Source organism: Acomys minous (genome assembly GCF_964271855.1).
Source record: "Acomys minous genome assembly, chromosome: 4".
NCBI classification, from domain to species: Eukaryota; Metazoa; Chordata; class Mammalia; order Rodentia; family Muridae; genus Acomys; species Acomys minous.
This window is the reverse complement of record NC_140486.1, coordinates 77,634,675-77,657,523: the sequence shown is the minus strand read 5'-3', so window position 1 is coordinate 77,657,523 and position 22,849 is coordinate 77,634,675. Positions and strand designations below refer to the sequence as shown.

The following is a 22,849-nucleotide window of genomic DNA, read 5'->3' as shown; positions in this document are numbered from 1 at the left end:
ACAATAGCTATCTTAATAGTTTAAATACATTTTATGTCCATAACTTAAGATAACCCTGTAAAATTAAAAAATTGTGTCTGAAAAGATGGATCAACAGCTAAGAGTCCTTTTTGTTTTTTCCAGAAGACAGAATTCAGTTTTCAGCATTGACACCAGGTGGCTCACATGTAACTCTAGCTCTGTGTGATTTGATACCCTCTTCTGGCTGCTACAGGCACACACACACACACACACACACACACACACACACACACACACACACGAGACAGAGAGAGAGAGAGAGAGAGGAGAGGAGAGAGAGAGATGGAGGGAGGGAGGGAGGGAGGGAATGAGGGAGGGAGACTTAAAAATTATTCTCTAAATACCTATAATCAACATGTTTTCTTTGTAAGTACAAAACATGAAAAAGGAGAAATGAAAGCATCTAATAAGACTGCTAGTCCAAATATTTTAAAAATTGCAATCCTTTGAATTAAAAATGGAATTTTAGAAATAAAAAATGCAAAATAGCCAGGCAATGGTGACACATTCCTTTAATCCCACAACTCTTGCGGCAGAGGCAGGTGAATCTCTGAGGTCTAGCCCAGTGTAGTCTACAGAATGAGTTCCAGGACAGCCAACAGCCAAGAAACTGTCTTGAAAGACCAAAGAAAAAAGAAAAGAAAAAGGAAAGAAAGAAAATAAAAGAAAAACAGAATAAAATGCAAAATATTTTTCATAAATATTCATAGAGACCAGTCTAAGTCGCTCTTAATGAAATAACTTCCATGCAGTCTATTTATTAGCCAAGCAGTTTTCAAAACCCCTATATGCCCTCTTGTTTGTGGCTGTGTCACATAGAAAAAGACAGAGGTATTCATTCTGGTCCGGTGAGTACCACAGTGGCATTTGTATTTTTAATGGGCAGAAAGGAGAGAAATATGCCATTTTTTTGGAGTCTGGTAGCAAGTGACCTCCTGGGAAGCAGTAGCTTTGACAGAGAGTTTCACAGCACTGGCATTACTGTGCCCTCCGGCGTGCATGTGCCTCATGTGTGCTTTCTGTCCCACAGTCCATGAAGGCTCTGGAGAGACCAGCCAGAAGGAGACATCCACCTGTGACATTTGCCAGTTTGGTGCCGAGTGTGATGAAGATGCTGAGGACGTCTGGTAAGATGCTCTTCTGGTTTCTTAAAATGATGTCAGCAATTAAATTGTTTTATTCATTGGCTATTCTTTCAAAGACACGTTGTCAGAACTTTTAATTTCTCCTGTCTACCCAAGGTGTCAAGGGGTAAGTGCTGTGAAGTTTCTGGAGCTGGGGTGTGAGGTGGGTCAGGCAAGCAGTTGTCTGCTGAGGAAACAGAGCTATCATGAAGGACCCCAAGATGGTCAGTCTTACTAGACAGGAAGGAAAATCATATTTACTAGAATATCTATTAAAATTGTCATCAAGGAACACCACGTGACTTCTAAGTTTCTTTGGGTTGCATTAACAAAAATACCACACAGTGGGCATCTGGAAACAACAGCAACTTATTTCCAGTCCTTCTTGAGTCTAGGAAGTTCAGGATATATCTGGGAGAAGGCTTAGCATCTGCTGAGGAGCTGGCTCCTATAGACAGCCTTCACCTCACTACAGCCCATGATACAAGGAGCAGGAGACCTCTCTGGTCTTCTTCTATGGAAGGATTAATTAGTTAATTAGAAAGTAAGTAATTCAGTATGCATGACATAATCACCTTCCCCAAACCATCTCTTCTAATACAATATGGTGTGGAGAAACTGAACACATGTATTGAGAGAGTGCTCAAACCACAGCAATGGCTAACGTGATTTCTAGGATCGTGAGTCTGAGTAACTGCAGATTACAGAGAGGACGCATGTGCACCCCCACAGCCAAGCTGGCAAGACTGGAGCGAAAACAAAAAACAAAACACCACCACTAGGCTGCTCTCCTGCATCGGGCTTTTCTTTTCCCTGCAGAATATTCAGTTTCTCTGATAAAGTTAGATGAATAAATTATAACTTGTGCTACTTTGAATGGGTGTCCAGGACTTAGCCTCCTGTACCATCTGCGTGAACTGGTCCTGCCCTGGCCATTTAACAATGTGCATAGAGGTCACAGACAGTCTTCCATGTCTGGAAAGTGAAGAGCATTCTGTCTTTTCCTCTCCCTTCTCTTTTCACCCTTCCTTCTCCTCTTCCCTTTCCTGCACTTTCTTCTTTCCCTCCATCCTTTTCCCTGTCTTTCTCCATCTTTCTTTAGCTCCCCCTGCCTCCTTCCTTCTTTTCCTTTCCTCTTCTGCTGCCTCTCCCTCCCTCTCTCCCTTCCTGCCTCTATCCCTTCTTCCCTCTCTCCCTCCCTTCTTTTCTTCTTTCCATCTCCTCCCTTCCTTTGTTTCTTTTTTACATACATTTTGTGTCTTTGATGAAAACAGAAAACCATTCATACCCTTCAATATGAAAACTATTTACCAAGAAATATTAAGACTCATTTGATACAGCTTATACTAGTATAAAGAACTACTCTAAAAACAAATGCTTTTTAAATAAAAAGAAAAATGATACACATTGGCAGGAATGAAATGTTAGGCACTTATGACGCATTTTAATGCAGAATGAGGTAAAGGCTCCGTCTGAGAAAACTTGGACACATACGTGTGAGCACTGCCAATAAATAGCCAGACAGAATAACCATCCATCCATAAGAGGAGACATCAGAAGGCTTTCCAGATTTATCAAACACTTTCAGCGACTGGACAGCTAGCAGTTGCATCTGTGATGTGCACATTAGCTGAAGCGTCTTGAGGAAAACTGATACATACTTTTTTAAGAACACCCCATGCATCCTGATGCTAATCAATGTATAGCCTCGAGTGTGAGAGATTGCCAGAATTTCTTTAGAGATTCTTTAAACATACCAACTTTTTAGCTTCAACCTTAAACTTAATGAATCAAAATTTCAGTGAAGTGGAACTTAACTTTATTATTTCTCTGAACGTTCTTACATGATTATGGAAATGCTACTTTAAAGGAAATGACTGATGAAAAGAATCATTGACTTCATTTCTAGTTTCTCATCAATTTTCAGGCTTTTTCTATTGTTTTCCTTTTTAAAAAAAATGTACATGGATGGGGGCTGGAAAGATGCCTCAGCCATAAAGAGCATGTATTTCTTTTGCAGAGAATTGTAGAATTACTTTATTTCTCCCATTTCTCATCTTTATAATAATCAGTTTTAACTGATGGTTACACTTTCTGAGTATACAGTGTAAAGCATGGCACTGTACCATTATCTAAAAGTTTTGAGTTGCTAACTATGTGTTTTATCATTTGAACATGCTTTTGTCAGATGTTTTCCAAAATAGCGATGTAGGGTACAATAAAGACTATTTTATTTTACTAAGAAGAAAGGAAGTGTTTAAGTGGCAGGGACAAGACAAAGTATAAGAGAAAGTATGTGGAGAGTGTTGGCATGACAATTCAATCAAAGATGTAATTAAAATATCTCTTTGCTGTCTCCCTAGAATAATGAAATTGCCAGATTGTAGGCAGTGTATATGAAGTGATTCTTAAGGGCTGTGGGTTAGAGCTAATGACTCAGGAAATGCTTGTAGTGGGCAATGGGAAAACATCCAAGCCAGTGGACCGCTAACTCTTGTATATTGCAAAATTTCAGATTCATAGTATAAATGAAGTTCAAGGAGTTTTTTTTTGTGCCAAGCTAGTGGCATCTAAAAGGCTCACAAGTTGCCCTTAGGGCCACAGCATGAAAAATAGACTTCAGAAATAACTTTGCTATGAAAGAGATAGTGTAGTCATGGCAGGGCCTCCAGGAATCAGACCTCAAGCAGGAAAACTACTTAGGGACTAAACCAGGTCCTCTCAGTGTCCTGCCATAGAGGACTGAGCCCTGATGACCAGAGGCAGAGGGAACGTGGGCCAAATCTGGATAATACATTGCAAGGTCAAAATGAAACCAATGGGAAGGCTAACTAGATAGTAGATTAGTTAGCTTTTGGCTAGGATAGCTTGTATGCCCAGCCTAGGGACAAGATCAGTTCCAAAATTCAGAATAAGCCTGAACCTCCAGATGGGGACTAAGTGGCCATAGCTGTGAAGATTAGAGTCTGCAAGGGCAGTGAGCCAAGAACATCATTACGCTTCCCAGACAAGAGCGAAAGTTGTTAATGCTGAAGTCGAGTGTATTTAAAATGTCCGAGGTAAGCAATAAAGAGTGGTGCTGACACAAAGTGCATTGATTTTCATTTACCTAAATATCTTTGTACGTTAACATAGTGTGTTTGTTTTGACCGTGAAGTGGATTGGAAACAGCTGAAGGACATGAGAATAAAACAATGAATGAAGTTAAGTAGGCGTGGGATGAAAGAGACTATAAAGTAAGATAGCTAGCACTCGGGGATTGATATGACCAGACTGTTGTACAAGATCCTCATGACAGCAGGGGAGCTTCGGCACTATAAATCTGGGATGGACGTAAGGCTGCATCCCCTTGCCAACATAAAAATTCTTCTTGGGATATGTAACAATAATGGATATAGCACAATATTTTGTGATAGGTCTTCCTTTGACAAAACTAAAATACAGTTTCATGCATACAAATTCCTTCTCTCTTGGCCTTGCGAAATAATAACTAGATATAAATAAATGCTAATGACAAATGTTATTATTATGCCTGGAAGACACACACAAAAATTGTGACATTAATCTTGATTGTTTCTTTAAACCTGTCCTAAGATATGAATATTTTCAGTCTACCGTCAGGTTTGAGTCTAGTTCCTCAAAGATCTTCCAACAGAAAGGTAAATAATGTGTTAGCATCAATAAGCCAGTGTGGAGTCAGCTGGTCACGTCTCCCTAGTTAGAGGAGGTTCTGAGATAAGGAGCAAGCCACACTGCAAATGAGGAATAACCAAAATTAAAGAAACAGGGTGGGGAAGAGCTGAATAAAGGGACGGAAATAACAGTCAGAAAAAGGTATTGATGGGAGTGACATTAATCATGTGATGCTTAAAGCTCACGTTCTGAGGGAACATGTATTATAATCTAATGGAGGACAAAGTGTTATGGTCTGAGATTTCATTCTGAGGTCCTTTTCCAGCCTTTTTCTTCTTATGAAAACATCAAGATAGCAAAACTTAGAAAATGATGTCTTCTCAATATGAAAGCCAGACCTTTGCTACAAAAGTGTCTTCAGCTCTAGGTATTTGTCTCTGTGCAACAAAGGATTTGGTTTCCAAAAGGAAGGGTAGAGACCATCCACATTGCAGAGCGCCCCATGGTGGAACAAGGGCATCCTTTATTAGGATGGACCTCAGAACAGCAGAAGCACTGGTACGAAGAAAGGAACATTTGTGCTTGTTCATGGGAGGAGTTCAGGGAAGAAAAACAGGAAGGACTTAGAAGATGATTCTCTTTACAGTTACACTGGAAATAAGTTAAAACTTATGCATTTAAACTACAAAGTGAATTTCAAATACACCCTGCCAGATATAATTTATACAGAGAAAGAATGGCTCCTAGATAAGAGAAAATTGACTCGTTGCAAAGTAATAAAGCCCAAGTTGAGAGCAGTGGGAATAAGAACTTATGATTTCAGCAAATATTTCTGATACTTGGGTTCATTTTAGACACTGCTCTCTATTCCTTTAATTATCTCACCTGATAAATTATCTCAGTGATTTCAAAGTAGGTCACTAGGAACTCCATGCACTGGGAACTAGTCCTTAGAAGTAATTAGCCTGGAACTTTTTGTTGGTCCTGTCAATCAAAAGTAGTGCAGAGCCCTGGGGTTGGTACTTGATTTAATGTATTTTTAAAAAGCAAGTTGATAGCTGGCCCTGGTCATAGAAATGGCTGGGTTTGAAACTGGCTGAGTGCCTGCTATTTCTAGAGCGTCAGAATAGATCAAGAACAAGAGGTCAGGTATAAAAGCAGGTGCAGCCACTAACAAACAACGTAAGGGGAGACCCTCAATTATTATATGGGGGTGTTTCATGTGCCTGCCTAAAGCACCTCACCCTACATGCCACAAGCTACTATTGGCAAAATTATATAGGCTTAAGTGCTGTTAATTTCTCAGTGTCCATCATTGGTCCCTGAAAGCACTAACAATGTTTCACAGTATTGAAATACACATCCTATGTGTGTATAAAACACGGTGATAGACTGCACTGGTAAGAAATGGCAGAGCAACACCAGCCCTCATATCCTGAGTTCACAAGAGTGAGCATCTCAGGTTTTGTTTGTTTGTCTTGCTGTTTCCCTCATGTTCTGTAATTGAAATAGGGTGTACAGTTTGGCATTTCTTTCATGAGAGTCTCTCACAAGACAGTTTAGTCTGAAGTCTTTAACATATTGTTTCTTTGATCAGAGCAGACTCCTTGTCACTAGGAAGACCATGTGTTGTTGGCATCAGTCCCACCTTAATGCATTTTGGACCATGGAAACTCATGAATATTTGAAACAGGGCAATGGCCACGGATGATCCTTGGCACTGGAGTTCACCATACATATAAGTAAATTAGACACTGCATCCTGCTGACTTCGGTACATTCAGGTTGTGAATTTGAGAGGGTAAATTAAGACACCTCTTAGTAAACACAGAAAGTGGCTTCTTTTAATGCTACTACTGGCTGAAACTGACTAGACCCCTGCTGCAAGCAGAATATTTCCGGGTGAAAATATCAGATAGGATTGTGCATGGGATCAAGGAAATCATACTTATTAGACATGATAAGACTGTTGATGCCCTTTCTGCCCCAGTAGCCTGCTCAACACCTTCTGGTACCATGAAAACTATCCAAAATGGAGAAAACTTCCTAGGTCAGTACCAACTTGATTTGACTAAGTCCTGTGACCAAAGTATGTAGAATCTTCAGCAATAATGTTTAACCTCCAGCCTCTAGTAGGCAGTCAAGAGCAGTGGCAATGACTATGTAAACCTCCCTCCTCATACTCCCCTTTTCCTTTCATGTCACCTGTATCCTACCATCCTCCCTTCCATAAGGTCTTTCTTCCTACTCCCTTCACCCCTGTTCACTCTTGTCTGCTTTCCTTGACTCTATACACACTACAGATTAAACAATAACATGTAAAGAATAGATGCTGGTTCCACACATGAATGAGAACATGGGACACATGACTTTCTGAGTCCAGGTGACTTCATGATGTACGTTTCTGCTTCTGTCCACTTGTCAGCAAATTTCATAAGTTCCATTTTCTTTACAGCTCAATAAGGTTACATTATGTATAGGTACAACATTTATATCAATTTTTTTTTAGTAAAATTAACACTGTCTGGACATATGTGCTGTTTTGATGTCCCATCTATAATGAACAGAGACACTATGGACATTAATGAGCACATATGGCAGGGTATACAGTTTTTGGGAATACCCATAGGAACGGTATAGCTTGGTCCTATAGCTGGTCTGCTTACGGTTTTTTGAGGCACTGTCGCAAGGGTTTTCACGGTGGCTGCCTGGGATTCTCATAGTCTGTCATGCCTCTTCGTTTGCTTCTCATTCCGAGGGTAAATTAAGTGACTGGCATCTCTAAAGGCTGCAAGTGTCTCTATACATATAAATGGGTGTGGACTGAAGGCTAAGAACACGTACCTTTCATTCAGTGCTCCTGGCCAGGGAAGCTTCACAGGAGTGGAAATCAATCATGATTTTAGTAAGTGTTGTTCTACTCTCATGGTTGCAAGTGGAAGAAACTTATATCTATTAGCAAAGGAAAAGCTATATGTAAAACAGCTTTTACTGTTATTTCTTTTATGTATTTGTCTACCTATCCGTATAATAGATAGATAGATAGATAGATAGATAGATAGATAGATAGATAGATAAAGCTTGCATATTCCTGCCTTCATCTCACATAATTAAGTAAAGTTTACAAATGTAATTATGACCATACTAGACCAGTATTTTAAGCATAATCGGTATGGTGGTGTCCACAAGTCACTGGCCAATGCCTTGTGTCAATAGTTGCCCTGTGTCTGGCCCACACATTCCTCTGCATAGGCTGCAAGTAGTCTAAATTCTGAACCGAAACAAAAAGACCAAAGGTCACCTGGGAAAGTAGCTTAGTAAAGACACGTCAAATATACAACAGCCACTGACACGCCAATTGCTGCCCCACCCCCCCCCAAAGACAGGAGACTATGATGTTTTATGAAGTTACTTAAAATCTTTAAATTGAACAATCCCTAATAGCTACCTACCTAGCCTCATTCGAAAGGAGTTGGACTTTCTACTTATGTTTTCAAGTTGCTTGATATTTTCCCAGGTTCCATATTCATCTCTGCTACCTATCACAAGTGTTTAACAACCAATTACAACATGAGAGCAAGAACCGCCGTCAGCAGTGGAGCACTGTGCACTGTAGGAATGATGAACTCTAAAGCTTCCCATGTGCTTTCTATGTGCTAACAGTATTTATTTTGGGCACATAGAAGAAACAAATATAACTTTTGTTGTAAATCAACATTTAAAAGTGTAAATAACAAAACAAAGGAAACAAATTTCTAAACACAGATTGTCAGTCTTCTATTAATTTAACCCTTTCCATTTTTTAGTATACTGGTTTCCAAAGACTCAATGTAGACAGATGCCAATAATGTGATCTTAATTGTATTATCAGTGAAATATTAATAACATAATATTGCCTAACTTTTGGTACACACTGAACAAACCCCCACACTTTGTTCCTTCTAGAGTTTATGATTGCTGATTTCTTAGAAATAAAAATAGGCATCTCATTATATTCTTCAGAGTAGACAGAACTTTCACAAATGTGTCTCCTGGGTGCTATGACACTACCCTAAATATTTAGATTTATGGAGTCTTTCAACTTTCACACCAGTCTTCTGAATTTCAATACACTGATAATTCTTACTTCACGTTTTGTATGGAAAGGAAACTATAGCTCACACAGAAAGGAAAATAAAACTTTCCAAAACCTACAAACAGGAAGAATAGCCTTGATATGAGCCAGCCAGGCTGACTGGAGGTGTCTTTATGTTCACTATTGGTCAGGTTTTCTCAGTATTGTCTTCAGTGACATAAATAAGCCTATGTGTGTGTGTACACACACATGTGCCGCATGTGCCTCTTTGGTAGCATGTACTTAGCATAGGATTTCATGCCTTGTGATGAAATGCAATAACCAAATTTTATGCATCTGTAACAATAAAACCCTCCAGTTAACATGCCTCTGGAGACCATGCCGCACCTGAGGTCGAAAGTTTATACACAGTATTTCTTCTCATTTTCCATCAACATTGTGTGATTTTTTTTTTTATCTTCTTGACTTTTGGTTAGGGTATTAAATTCTTAAAGATAGCTAGTATCTTTACTATGGCTCTGTTTGTGTGTGGTTAAATGGGGTAACTAGCTTGGAGGTTTCAAAAAGATGTAGTTTCACCACAGCCTACCTTTGAAGCTGCTTTTACTCAACTAGCCTGTGTTTCAGTGCCAACCACGGGAGTGTCACGCTCAGCAGTGTTTCAAAGAACTGACAAAGAGCTGAGTGAGGAGAAACTCAGGGGCAGAATTGAATTTTGTTGCTTGTTGCCGGGGATGTGGGGAGGAAGGGCATGGGGTATTCACCCCTTTGCATTGGGCCAAATAAGATATATCGTCATATGATACTATGCGTTATATTATATGTCTATTTCTGCTGTGGGAAAATATTTATGATGACAAATAGGGAAAGAAAGAAGAAATCAGCATACATAGTAAAAAATAAAAATGGTCTAATATGCCAAGGCTTCAGTCCCCATAGGCATGTCTTTTAACTTAGGACTAAAAATGTGACATAAGTTTCATATATTTCTATCTAACATATCTTTTTATAGTAATATTACAGATTTAGCAAAGAGATTTTCAGCAAAATATAAATGTAAGCAGTGTAGTCCTGTGACATCTCTTCCAAGATGGTTACTAAAATGCTAAGATATGGTCTCCCATGTATCTGTGTGCTGTATTAAAAAGAATCTAAACACATTTTGTACATCAACACAGTTGTCTTTCATATATATATATGCTGAGGAGTATTTTAACGGTGGCAGGGATTTTTTTAAGAAAAGTTGGGCACATAGCAACAATTAATTAGAGCTGAATTATGTTCAATGACCCAATTCTGATTTTGCTTTCAAATTTTCAGCACTAAATTGATTCAAGGGTATCGGCCTCGATGTCGTAATGTGCTCTGTGTTAGACAAATTTTTTGTACTCCTTCAAGAGAAGAGGGAGTTTCTGGGCAGAAACCTGTCTACTACCTGTGTCTGTAGAGTCTATAAGAAGCAGCCTTCTGGGGAACCAGCATTGTCTACTGAGAAACTGTCCGCCCAAAACTATATTAAATTGTGTAAAACTTATCATAGTCTTCACTGGTTAATTCCAAATAGTAGCGTGAGTGTTGCTTCATTTAAGCAACAAATCAGTTGCTATCCTCAAAAGCTCACATCCATTATTGCTGATATTTTCCTCATGAGCAGAGTTTATAATACCTACTACTTTACTGAACAAATTACAAAATTACATGCAGCACCCAACTAAAAAATACAACACTGGAGATGGCTCAGTGGGGAAAATGCCTCCTGTGAAAACAAAGACCTGGGTTTAGATTCCCAACATTTATGTGAAGACCAAGCAAAGTGGCACTAGAGCCGGGATAGTTGACACTGGAGAGGTGCCCAAGTTCCTTTTCCCTCCAGTCAGCTAACTGGTGAGCACTAGGTTCAGGAAGAGAACCTACCTCAGAAATAAGATGAAGAACCATAGCGGAGGATACTCAAGATTATCTTATGGCCTCCGTGTGCACACATGTGCTCACACGCAAACACACACACACACATGCACACTCACACACACATGCACACATACTCATATACTCACACACGGAGTCACTCAAACAAGAGAAACCTGTTTCGCTGAAGGTCTAAGTAGTTGGTACAAGAAGGAAAGGAAAAGAAGGCGGGAAGGGAGAAATGGAGGAAGCAAACAAGAATTTCTGTAGCCCCTTAGTGCAAAAGAAAATTAATCAGGAATGAGCTGATTCATCGTTTTTCACTAAGCTGTGAATGAGATGGAAGAAATGGGGACAATGCACTTGGGATAAATGATCACCTGTGCATTATTTACCATGGTGCTATTTTTATCCACTGCAGTCTTGTCAGTGCTCTTAACAGTTCATACCATTCTCTGTGCTCATTTCTTCAACCAAAAATTGTTTTGGAATGAAGTCATAAAGAAATATTATGTCCAAACTAGCCATAAAGGCTTACTTAAAGTCAAGAAATATTAAAGTAAGTATGTCTGAGAGAAGTATGCAACAATGGATAGAAAGTTAAAATGAAAAACATAGCTTTACATTAGGAAATACTGACACATTTCCACTAAAACTGTAGACCTATACATAAGTGTATAATTTTGAACATTCAAATAAAGCATTCAAGTATCATTTATGATAAAAAAAATAAGAATAGTATGTCTTATAGCGCTATGCCATTTAATTCTGACTGAATATGATTAATTCTCATGAGAAAGCAGGCTGATTTAAGGGGAAAGGACAGACAAGAGGTCTAGTTGCTTCGCATCAACCTTGGATGCTCAAATTGGGAGACTAAAAAGAAACAGGGAAGAAGAAAATCCCTAAGCTGATAATATATTAGCATATTGGTCATAATTCTTCAGATAGGTTGATAGGTCAATACACCAAACAGTTGAATATAAACGGCCATGTAGGCAGATAGATAGATAAGCAGGTAGATAAAGGTGTTAACTGTAAAAAAAAAGAAAAGAAAAGAAAAACCTACAAGACCAAGAAGTTCATAAGCTGGAGACCAGGGACATAGTATGGTATTATTGTATTTTTAAAAAACAAAACGAGAAAATAATCATTAGAATTGTAGTCCTAACCTCTGTGAGTAATCACACAGTCATAATTGGTGCTTATAACCATTTTCTTCTGCTGGGCTTTCTTTATCTTCGGCAAGTAACTAACTGGTTATCACTCTTTACCTGGTAAGGTAACCAAACTTTCCTGGAGGCTACTAGTCATTTGCCCTTCTGCCTAGATTGGGGTTATGCTCGTTCACTGACTTACTCACAGAGTATGGTAGTCATCAGGAGAGCACCGGAGGCTCTTCTGTTTTTCCTGTTTATACTAGTAAAGCACTTTACCCTTGAGAGCCAGACCTTTAATGCAGTCAGCATAATACTTCACTCCTTTATCTATTGACTCCGAGGCATGAGATCAACAAGACCAGGTAATGGTCATAACTTACTACTCTGTTGGTCGGCATCATGTCTTTTGCTACATTCATTCTTCTGTAAGTGAGAACTCTGGGTCATCAGAGCATAAGGTTTGAAACACATTAAGAAAAATAAATGCTGGCGAGTCACTGAAACTAAGGCTGTCACTTTTATCCCAAAATTGTGATTTCTCAAACAGTGATCCTAACTATGTACCAACTATAGATATTGACTCAATGCAAAGTAATAGCCGTTAGCTACCATTTTCACTGAGTCATCAAAAATCTCTTCCATTCTTTTTTTTTTTCAACCCACCTGCTCCAGGGTTCTTTTAAAATTAATAAATCCATTGTCACACTTTTTTTGCTATAATATTTTGGTTAGAAGCAGTGTGGTATGGAATTACTGTTTTAGGTTGTTTTTCTAATGATATGATAAAAAAAAAACACTGAACAAAAGCAATTTGGGGAGAACAGGCTTTGTTTGGATTATATTTTCAGGTCATGATCTATCCTCAAAGGAAGACAGGGCAGGAACTCAAGCGGGAACTGAAGGCAAAAGCACAGAGGAGTGCTTCTTAAGGGCTGCTCTCTGCTCTGCTCTCTGACGGGTGCTCAGCTTGCCCTCCTATACAGCTCCAGCCCACGGCCATGGGATAAGTCCACTGAAACTTTGGGGGAAACTATATGCAGGGATGAAACATCAATAGCTAGGATATCTGTTTTAATATAAATAAGATTTTTTTTCCATCCCATGAAAAAGAAATTCAACTTAATCAAACTACCTGACGGCAGAAGTGTGTAGCAGATGCCCACACTGCAGCCCCACGAAGGAACTGTGTTAACGCTTATGCCTACATCGTTTTCTCCTCTTGTAAATGCGTTTTACATTTTTTAGATTATAATGTGTATGTGTGTGTTTCCCCATCTGAGCCCACAACCGAAGAAATGGTGCCATCTTCACAGAAACATCTCTTTAAAATGTCACAGACACACCCAGAAGTCTGTTTGCTTGCTTTGGGTTTGAGGGGTTTGTTTGTTTTTTTTATTTTATTTCCCTTGTCACCTCCCAGTCTCCACTTCATCCCTCAGTCCCTCACCCCTCCCCTACTCCTCAGAAAGGAGGAGCCCCCCTCTCCTATCATCTGAGTGGGCACCAGAGTCCATGTCAGAGGTAGCCCCTATTCCCCATATTATGAGACCCACAAGGGGTCTCTGCTGCCTATCAGCTACATCTGAGCAGAGGGTCTAGGTCTTCACCATGCATGATCCTTGGTTGGTGCATCAGTCCATGCAGCACCCCCCACTCCTATGCCTGGATTTGCTGGCTCCATTGTCTCCTTGTGGAACTCTTGTTCCCTCCAGGTCCTTCTATCTCCCAACTCTTCCATATGACCCCATAGTTTGGCTGTGAGTCTCAGCATCTGCTTCCATCCCCTGCTGGGTAGAGTCTTTCAGAGGACTTCTCTGGTAGGCTCCAGGCCTGTCCTGTTGATGACAGAAAAGACTGACCTGGACAAGGAGCAAAGTGTCAGTGCTGGTGGCCAATGAAGAGAATTTGTGTTGTCTTCTACAGCAACAGTTTTTCTGACAAATGTAGCATTAGCCTCCTTAGAGATGGAGAGGCTGCTCTCACTAACAAAGAACAAACAAATAAACAAAACAAAACAAAGACTCATCCTAATAGGCTGATTCTGTTTCCTTGGCTGTACAAAGCTTCTCCCATGTGTCAGCATTCTAAGTTTCAAATGCCATTTCTTTCCAGTCGATGCCTGTTACTAGATCCTGGTAGATACTCTGTGAGGCTAGAACTGTAATTCAGTCAGTCATAGGATTGAGCTCTGGGTCTGATTTTCAACCTTAGTCTATGATTACAGCAATTTTCCTTCAGAATACATAGAAAAAGGGTTTTCCAAGACATTTATACTTCACTAACTAAGAAACTGAATCCCGAGCTCATCCTTTTTTTGACCCACTTTTCCCAGTACAATTAACAATATGCCAATATTACTATATTATTAATTTCCTAAAACTGTTTGAACATATCATTTGTATTTCCCAGATCCTTCCTTTACATAAGTGGTTGATATGACCTGTTCAATACTAATGTTTTGTATATCTCTATTGACAAATAAGCCACAGGAAAATGGCACAAAAGAAAACCCCTGGACCAGGGCTTTGGAGGCCTGAGACCACACCTTAGATAAACTCCTAGGATTTGTCTTGCTTTCTGTGTTTTCATATACAAATGTATGTGTGTAATACAATCAACATGAAATCTATCAAAAGTGTGCAACCCAATGATTTTAGTATGTTCAGAAGAGATTTGACTACTGATAAAATTTATTCTCTTCTTCATTTCCTCCTAAGTCTCTCTCCTCCAGAATTGATATCACATTCATTTCTCACAAATGATATGCATCTATTATAGCACACTCCATGAAAAAGATGATTCTTCATTGAATTTTCCTGACTCCCATGATCCCCTTCTTAAAAAGTCAACCTTAAATATAGGGTTTTATTTCCATAGTTTTGTTCTGTGTTGGTGTTTTATGCCTATACTTATACTAGAGGTAGAATGCTGAAAATAAGGGTGCTGGTTTACATAACTTCTATGATTTCCTTGAGTTCTTCCATTACTGCAATACACATGGATTCTTAATACACCGCAAGCATTTCCTCTAAGACAACACATATGTCCCAGGGTCACTATTCCTCCTTTTCCATTGAGGGCTAAGATTTCCAACAACTTTCTAAAAAAAACCACACAGCACTCCCTGCTCTGTATTTTAACCGTACATTAGTAGAAATAAAATGTTGATATTAGATAGTCATCCCTTTAGAAAACAGGAGTCTCTGCACAGCGTTTAAAGCAGGCACTGTATAAAGGCAAGCATATAATGAAGCTCTTTAAATAAGAGGAAAACTTTGAGTGGAATAACAAAACAATGCTGCAGAGGAGGAGCAAGGTGAAAGGCAAGAAGGAAAGTAATTATAAGAAAATCTGTGGCTAAAGAAGCTATTATAATTAGTCATAAAATTTATCTGAGTGCCTTGCATTAAAGGTAAAAAAAAAATAAAAGAAACAATTTTCCCACTGTAATTAGAAACAATAAAGAAATTTGTCAAGACGCTTAATCCAGTTCAGGGATCCACAACAATTTTTATTGTGTGCATTTTGACTTAAATGAAAAACACAATCGATGATTATCAGATGCTTATATGCACTGGAAATTAATGTATTAGTTATAACCCTGTAAGGTTATCAGGTGTCACTTTGTAGAGGTGATTTCTTCAAGATCTGGATATGTTCTGTGCTATCTTTATGTGACTCAGTTCATGATTCAAACAAGTGGAATAGGCAGATAATGCCCCTGTTTGTACCCCTTAGGTGTGGTCTCAGAAATTAGACAGAACATCAGGCATCTCTGCCAATACACCAGGCACTGTGATCTCCATGTACAGAAAACAGTTGCTGGAAGACAAACTATTCATGAAGCCCACTAGGCAAGAAGCCCAGGCTCCTGAGGTGTTCTTAGAGTGCTATGCCCTAACTGTTCTCTACTCTAGTCCAAACCATTTGTGAAGATCTTGAGAATTACATGACTTCATCTGTGACAATAGAATGTCATTTACTTTGTTTTTGCTACAAATATTTTATTTTCTTAATAACTAAGAAAATGAAGCTGTTGTTTAAGTTACTGAAGATGAAAACGTCTTTCTAATCTTCATCACAAAGATTAGAAGGCTTCCACAAATGTAGACAAGAGAAAGGCATTTATTGAGAAAACAGAAATATTTATGAATTAACCAATCACATTCACTCTGGAGTTGAATCTTCCACTTCAGAGCCATGCATTGCATATCATATTCCTCCATATATGTAAAAAGATGAATTCACAGTTCCAAAAGGCATATATGCTGTTACACAAAATCACATTTGAGTTCAACCTCAGCTATTTCTAATTAGAAGGCTCATGTCCTTTAAACTTTATAATGTTATTGTGTAGATATCAAGATAGAATTTACACAGTAGGACTGCCTCTTGAGAAGACAAAATAGCTTATGGTTTTATAGCTCTTGAAGCATTAGCAAAGTATTTGTAACTGAATGCGAGAAACTTAGTTTTCCAGTGACTCTCTGCCGAGAGTTTGCATTCTGAAAGAGAAACAGGCAATAAAGAAATGAACAATCAATAGATGTTTTCAAAAGCAACAACTGTTCTGAAGAGGTGAGTTGTGGGAGAGAAGGCACTATGTACTATTTACAGAACACATCAAGGAGAACTATCATTATTAATTAATTAGGCTAAGTATTGTGAAATTCTATAACAGGTAAGCACTAAATTCTAAGAGCTGTAACAACACACACACACACACACACACACACACACACACACACACACTTAGTTTTGTTCACAGCTCAGGACAGATACACCTACTTAGAATGAGCCTGCCTTTTCTTGACTCACTGGAATCCTATTCATTCATTTAATAAAGAAAAGATGAGAGAGAATTATCCTAGATGGCATTTTTATCAAGTAGTCTTTGAAGTGACATTCCATGTTTTCACTCACATTTCACTGGCTATAATATTCACTATATGGTAAAAGTGTCATTAAAAGGAAAGAACTCAGTAATGAGGTTGGCAGTGGTGCCTGAAAGAAATGTTAGATTCTGGGCAGCCCCTCTCCATAAGGAGGTATAATGCAGCACAGATGCTAAGTCAGGTGGTATACGAAGCACGGAAAACAAGCTTTCATTCAGAGAACTTGTGTCCTGAGGGAAAAAAATGAGGCAGGGAGCAGGCAGTAAAGAAATTAACAAGCAATACACTCTCAGATAATAAGTGTTTTCAAAAGCAACCACTGTTCTGCAGAGATGGATTGTAAAATAGAGGGTGCTACGTGTTCTTTAGGGACCTGTTTCTGTGAGGACTGTCATTTCAGAGGTGTCATAACTACTTGTCCTATTGTGTGATAAAATAACCCTATGAAACAAACTTAATGGCGAAAGGGTGTTTTGGCTTGGGTTTTTTGTTTTAGTTTTGTTTTTTTTTCTCTCCTTTATTAATTTATTCTTGTTACATCTCAATGGTTATCCCATCCCTTGTATCCTCCCATTCTTCCCTCCCTCCCATTTTCCCCTTATTCCCCTCCCCTATGACTGTTCCTGAGGGGGATTACCTCCCCCTGTATATGTTCATAGGGTATCAAGTCTCCTCTTGGTAACCTGCTGTCCTTCCTCTGAGTGCCACCAGGTCTCCCCCTCCAGGGGACATGGTCAAAGGTGAGGCACCAGAGTATGTGAGAAAGTCATATCCCACTCTCCACTCTACTGTGGAGAGTGTTCTGTCCATTGGCTAGATCTGGGTAGGGGTTTAAGGTTTACCGCCTGTATTGTCCTTGACTGGTGCCTTAGTTTGAGTGGGACCCCTGTGCCCAAATCTGCCTATCATAATGTTCTACTTGTAGGCTTCTAGGACCCTCTGGATTCTTCTACTTTGCCATTCTCCCATGATTCTCTCATCTATAGTCCCACTAGAATGTCCTCCCCTCTGTCTCAGTTTCCTGGTAAGTGAAGTTGTTTCTTTGTTTATTTTTTAGTTCACAGCTCAGGGGTAAAGTCCACCGTAGTGGGGAGGTCATGGTGGCAGCCACCGAGACAGCTAATCACAATGTCTGCTGGCAGAAAACAGGGAATATAAAATGCCAGCACTCAGCTATCGTTTTCCTTTTTGTGCAGCTGAGAACCAAAGCCCAGGGAATCTTGCTGCCCACATTTAGGATGGGTCTTCATACAGCAGCTAACCTAACCAACAGAACCCCTGACTGGCTGATAGAATAGATAATCCCCCATAGGTGCACCAGGAGACCGTCTCCCAGCTCATTTCAGATCCTGTCAATTGGACAATTAACACTTATCATGACAAATGGAACATGAAAGTCAGCTGTGAAAAGATCTGTAAAGATGTTGTTCTCCACAAGGAGAGCTCCTGGTTCGAAGGCATGAGAGGAAGGACAAGTCTGATGCCAGAAGAAACAAGGACCAGAGTTCATGTGTCCTCTACCCAGAGAAGGGGGAAGAGGGTTGAAGATGGATGAAACATCTAGTACTTCTTGATAAACAAGTTCAATGCAAGGATCAGGAGAACCCCCTGATGTTTCATTCCTGGAGAGACATTGTTTGGCAATTTCTACTCTCTTCCTTCTGACACCTTTCAATCCACCCCGAAATACCACCCACAGTACCTTTTCTCAAATACCAGGGAATCTTTTCTCTTGATTCAGTCACACCAACATTAGTTCCTTCGTGGTTGATGTAGGGGAGCCTTACCTGGAGCACAGCATCCTGGAGTGAACAGACATCTAATTTCTGACTTCCTTGGTAATGAGTGCAATTCCAAGAAAACACTTGGCTCATGACAGGGCACAAGAGTAAATGAATGTTGACAAATAGGGGAAAGAATGAGGACAGACAAAGGGACAGAGGGCAGCATGGCCTTGTCTTGACTCCCCAGCATGCCCTCATGGTCTCTGCCATCTGAGGTGCACAGAATATGGGATGCATGGGGAAGGGCGTGGAATCTTCACCACTGTGAAGGACACACAAAAAGGCCACTGCTGAGCACTGGGGAAGATCCTGGACAGCTGTCAGGGATGAGGTGGGAGAGCACTGCTGAGCACTGGGGAAGACCATGGGACAGCTGTCAGGGATGAGATGGGAGAGACAGTTTGCAGTGAAAGAGGAAGCTGGGAAGAGGGAGTTTTGTTCTGAGTCAATTGATAAAAAGCAGAAGCAAGTGAAATGCCCAGGAGGCAAATAATTAAAGGTTAGGTTGTGTGGTGTAGACAGAAGGGACTGCAGGAGTTCAGAGTGATCTCATTAAGAAAATAGATTTGAGGGGAGAAGTGAGACTAGGTACCGAGGTAGCAGGGGGGAAAAAAAAGCACCTAGACCTCTGGGTTAAAATTACATAAAATGGTTACTAAAAAAAAAATACTGGGATAATATAAAGAATAAATAAGTAAATTACATATGATAATATTTGAATGTATTAAGGTGAAAATATTAGAGATAAGACAGTGAGGAAAAGCACTGTCATCTTCCATTTTCTTCAGTTTAGCTGCTGAACTTATCCGGATCCTGACATGCAGGCAAGAGACTGAATTCTACTGCCTGGCCTCATTGTGGATGTGGCCATGCAGTTAGACTAGCACAAGGCTGACCTGTGACTGAGTATCTGATTGTCAGCACAGGACTCAGCAGGCTTTTATTTTCCTTGTCCCGGAATCATGACCACTAGTGCTGCAATAGCTGGCTGCTCAGTGGTCCTGAAATGAGAACTGGGTCTCGGCTAATGAAGCCACTGTGGCGTTAGGGTTGTTGATGGCTGTCGTAGCATCCCACCTTGACTGGTCACTGAACATCACAGGAGAGGAAGGAAGGGGAGATTCAGTCCTGTGATAAAAGGAAATGGAAAGTTTGACTATCTTAAAGGATAATGAAGACACCAAGTTAACGAAAAATAATGATCAACTTACAGCACGCTTATCCACACAGGACCCTGAAAACGTCACTGCATGGGCTGATGCACACATGTGACCTTCACTAGGTGCAAAGCAGACCAAGCTCTCTCCTTTGAGAAGCCTGGGGGCCCCTCAGATGGACCAACTGCCTTCCTCCTCCTCCTTTCCTCTCCATAGAGTTTACACAAACTAGTTCGTCTTGCCCGAGGATCAGAAGATCAGAATTGGACAGAGAATGGCTCTTCCAGATCTCTAGTGACATAATGCCTATGACACAGAAAAAAAAAAAGAGAGAAGAAAGAAAGAAAAGGAAACAAATGATCACAGCCCAAAGCAAAAGTAGGACAACAATTTACGCACAGGAGAGAACAAATGCTTGATTGGGTTCTGAGGAGAAGGATGTATTTAGGAAGATAAAACCTGGCTTACAAGAAGGAAGCAGAAATTGATTTCCCATATGGGGCTCACCAATGTGGAGATTAGCAAAATGAAAAGAGGACAAAAAGGGAGAGAAGTCCTTTTCTGTTCCAGCAATCTGCCCATGTTCGTGGCTCTCCCTGCATGGAGTGACGAGAAGGGAGAAACGAGAAATACAAAGGAAAGGGACTCTTTTTGAGCTTTCTTCAAATTTGCAGAAACCTAATTTTAAATTTCTTGTGTTTCAGGCCAGGTGTACTGCCACACATCTTTAGTCCTAGGACTTGAAGAGAGGGGCAGGAGAGTGTGTGACTTCAGGAGCATCCTTGTTTATGTAGGGAGTTCAAGGTCAACCGGGCCTCTGTCATGAGACCTTATCTCAAACAAAAACAAAAACAAAAACAAAAACAAAATAAAATAAAAACAAAGACACTTCTTAGATGTCTAACTTGAAATTGTAATCAAGACAATTATTTCACTAATTTACGTAAAATTTAAATTTTCTTTGTAAATTTAAAACAATATTTTAGTAATACTTTTGGGGATTTCACACAGTGTATTTTAACCATATTGCTAAATGTACCATATACCTTAGTCATAGGGAATGGAGAATTCAAATTGGTACTGATCAGGAAGCCTCCTGCTTCCCAGATTTCATAGTACTGGAAGATGCCATACAAGCTGCTGTGGGTGATTGGGAAGTCAGTAGTCTGACCCAGCTGGGAACCCTGTGAAGGGAAGTATTGACCAGTGTGGCAAAGGACGTCCATGTGTACAGTAGTGGCACAAATGCTATGTGGTAACCAACTACTTGTGATTAGATTTAAGTCTTGCCAAGGACCCAAACCTGGGGAGCTCATTGTAAAGCTACTATTATTTTGGCTAAATGGACATAGTATCAAAACTCTAACTAGATATCTTATTGCGATGTTTAAATAGAAAAATCTACTCACCAATATTCTTATACCTAAAATGAATAATTGTGGTTTCATAAATTTTCCTTTATATTTTTGAAAGGAGAGGCACAAAGTAGTAAAAATGAATTCTCTTAGGAATCTTCTGTCACAAGAAGAGAAATTTTACCACCTCAGAAAAAGGCAGCGCCAGGGTGTATACTCAATTTTTGACTGGGTTGCACCTAAATCACAGGAATGCAATGATCACACTGACTCAGAATTTAAATCTGCCAAATCTGCCTTACTTTATTCACTAGCCATGAATTCAGAGCTCATGCTGGCTGTATTTTGTAGAGAGCGAGATGTTTGAATAGGCAAACGGATGGAGGGAAGGTCACACAGGTGGTTGAGTGGTTAGATCCATGCAGCAAAGTATCTTGGTGTCTTGAGAGCATCAGCCCTCATCAAAAGCTCCTGGGTTTTTAACAGCAGTTTAAATAAGAGCTGAAATACAGATCGTTTCTCTGGCATTAGATTTTAGTTCTGCCAGTTGCTTCTGTTAGTTAAGAGCAAATTCTGCAGCATTCTTGCATTTCCAAGTTTGCCATCTATAGGAAGATAATTTGGACACACGTTTCCTAAGGTTATTTGGATAAATAAGAGCCATTGGTATGAGCCTAATCTTCTTTGAATTTCTTCATTTAGAAGATGCTTCTTTTTGCTTAGGTCTTTTTTCTTTTTTCTTGTGGTGTGTATAACTGAAGGCACAGTCTCACTCATGCTAGGCCCACACCTGTTTGGGTTAGTGTTAGTCAGCTTGATGCATCAAGCTACCTGGGAACTCAAACTGCAGAATTGCCTTCATCAGACTTGCCTGTAGACACATCTACAGGGAAATGTCTTCATTAATTGTTGATATGGGAGGATCTAGTCCACTTTAGACAGTGCTACTCCTGGGAAACTAGTCAGGCCTGGGATATATAAAAAGCAGGCTGAGCGTGTTTCCAGCAGCCACAGGCCAGGAGGCAGCATTCCCCCATGGCCTCTACTTCAGTTCCTGTCTTCAGGTTCCTGCCTTGAGTTCCTGGCCTAGCTTCTCTTGATGACGGGTTGTAACCCTGTCCTCCCCACGTTGCTTTGGTCATGGTGTTTATCACAGCAACAGAAACCAAGTAAGAATAGTACCCTACTGCAGACCTCTACTTCTGAGTATACCTTTACTATTGAGACTGTGATCCGGATTAGTGTTATTTGTTTGTTTGTTTTGTTTGTTTTGTTTTGTTTTGTTTCATTCCTGGGACTGCAGCATAGTATGATAACTCAACAAAGAACTACCTCACATGTTGTCTCCAGTGCAACCATTTAAATAGGTCTTGAATCTTAGCACTTACTCCACCTAGGATAAGAGTTGAAAGGAATGAAAACATTCAAACCAATTAATTGGAATTGTAAAAAGATGACTACTGTTTTGACTTATTTCTTATATTTAAAATGATTCTGTGAATATTGTATAGACTGTTCAAAGCAAGAAGAACCACATCCTTCCGAAGTTTTTAGAAAATTATTGTTGTGATTGGAGAAAAGGGCCTTCAACATAAACAACTTTTCATATTGCAGATAAAAGTTTTTACTATCAAATAGACCCCACAAGGATCCTACTCTCTAGCTGAGCAAACTAAGGCTGAGAGGGCTCATGGCTACCTAATCATGTCCTACCCTCTTGTACGCTGATGAGTGGGGGATA

At 39.8% G+C, this 22,849-nt stretch overlaps 1 protein-coding gene across 2 annotated transcripts in view; it reads left to right on the top strand.

Moving 5' to 3' along the window:
* The window catches only part of TMEFF2 (transmembrane protein with EGF like and two follistatin like domains 2), a 261,758-nt gene that overhangs the window by 137,064 nt on the left and 101,845 nt on the right, over positions 1–22,849 (top strand). For both annotated transcript variants that reach the window (XM_084779779.1, XM_084779778.1), the window contains exon 5: positions 1,052–1,148. In XM_084779779.1, the coding sequence (XP_084635905.1) occupies positions 1,052–1,148 (97 nt within the window). The remainder of the gene's footprint in view (positions 1–1,051; positions 1,149–22,849) is intronic.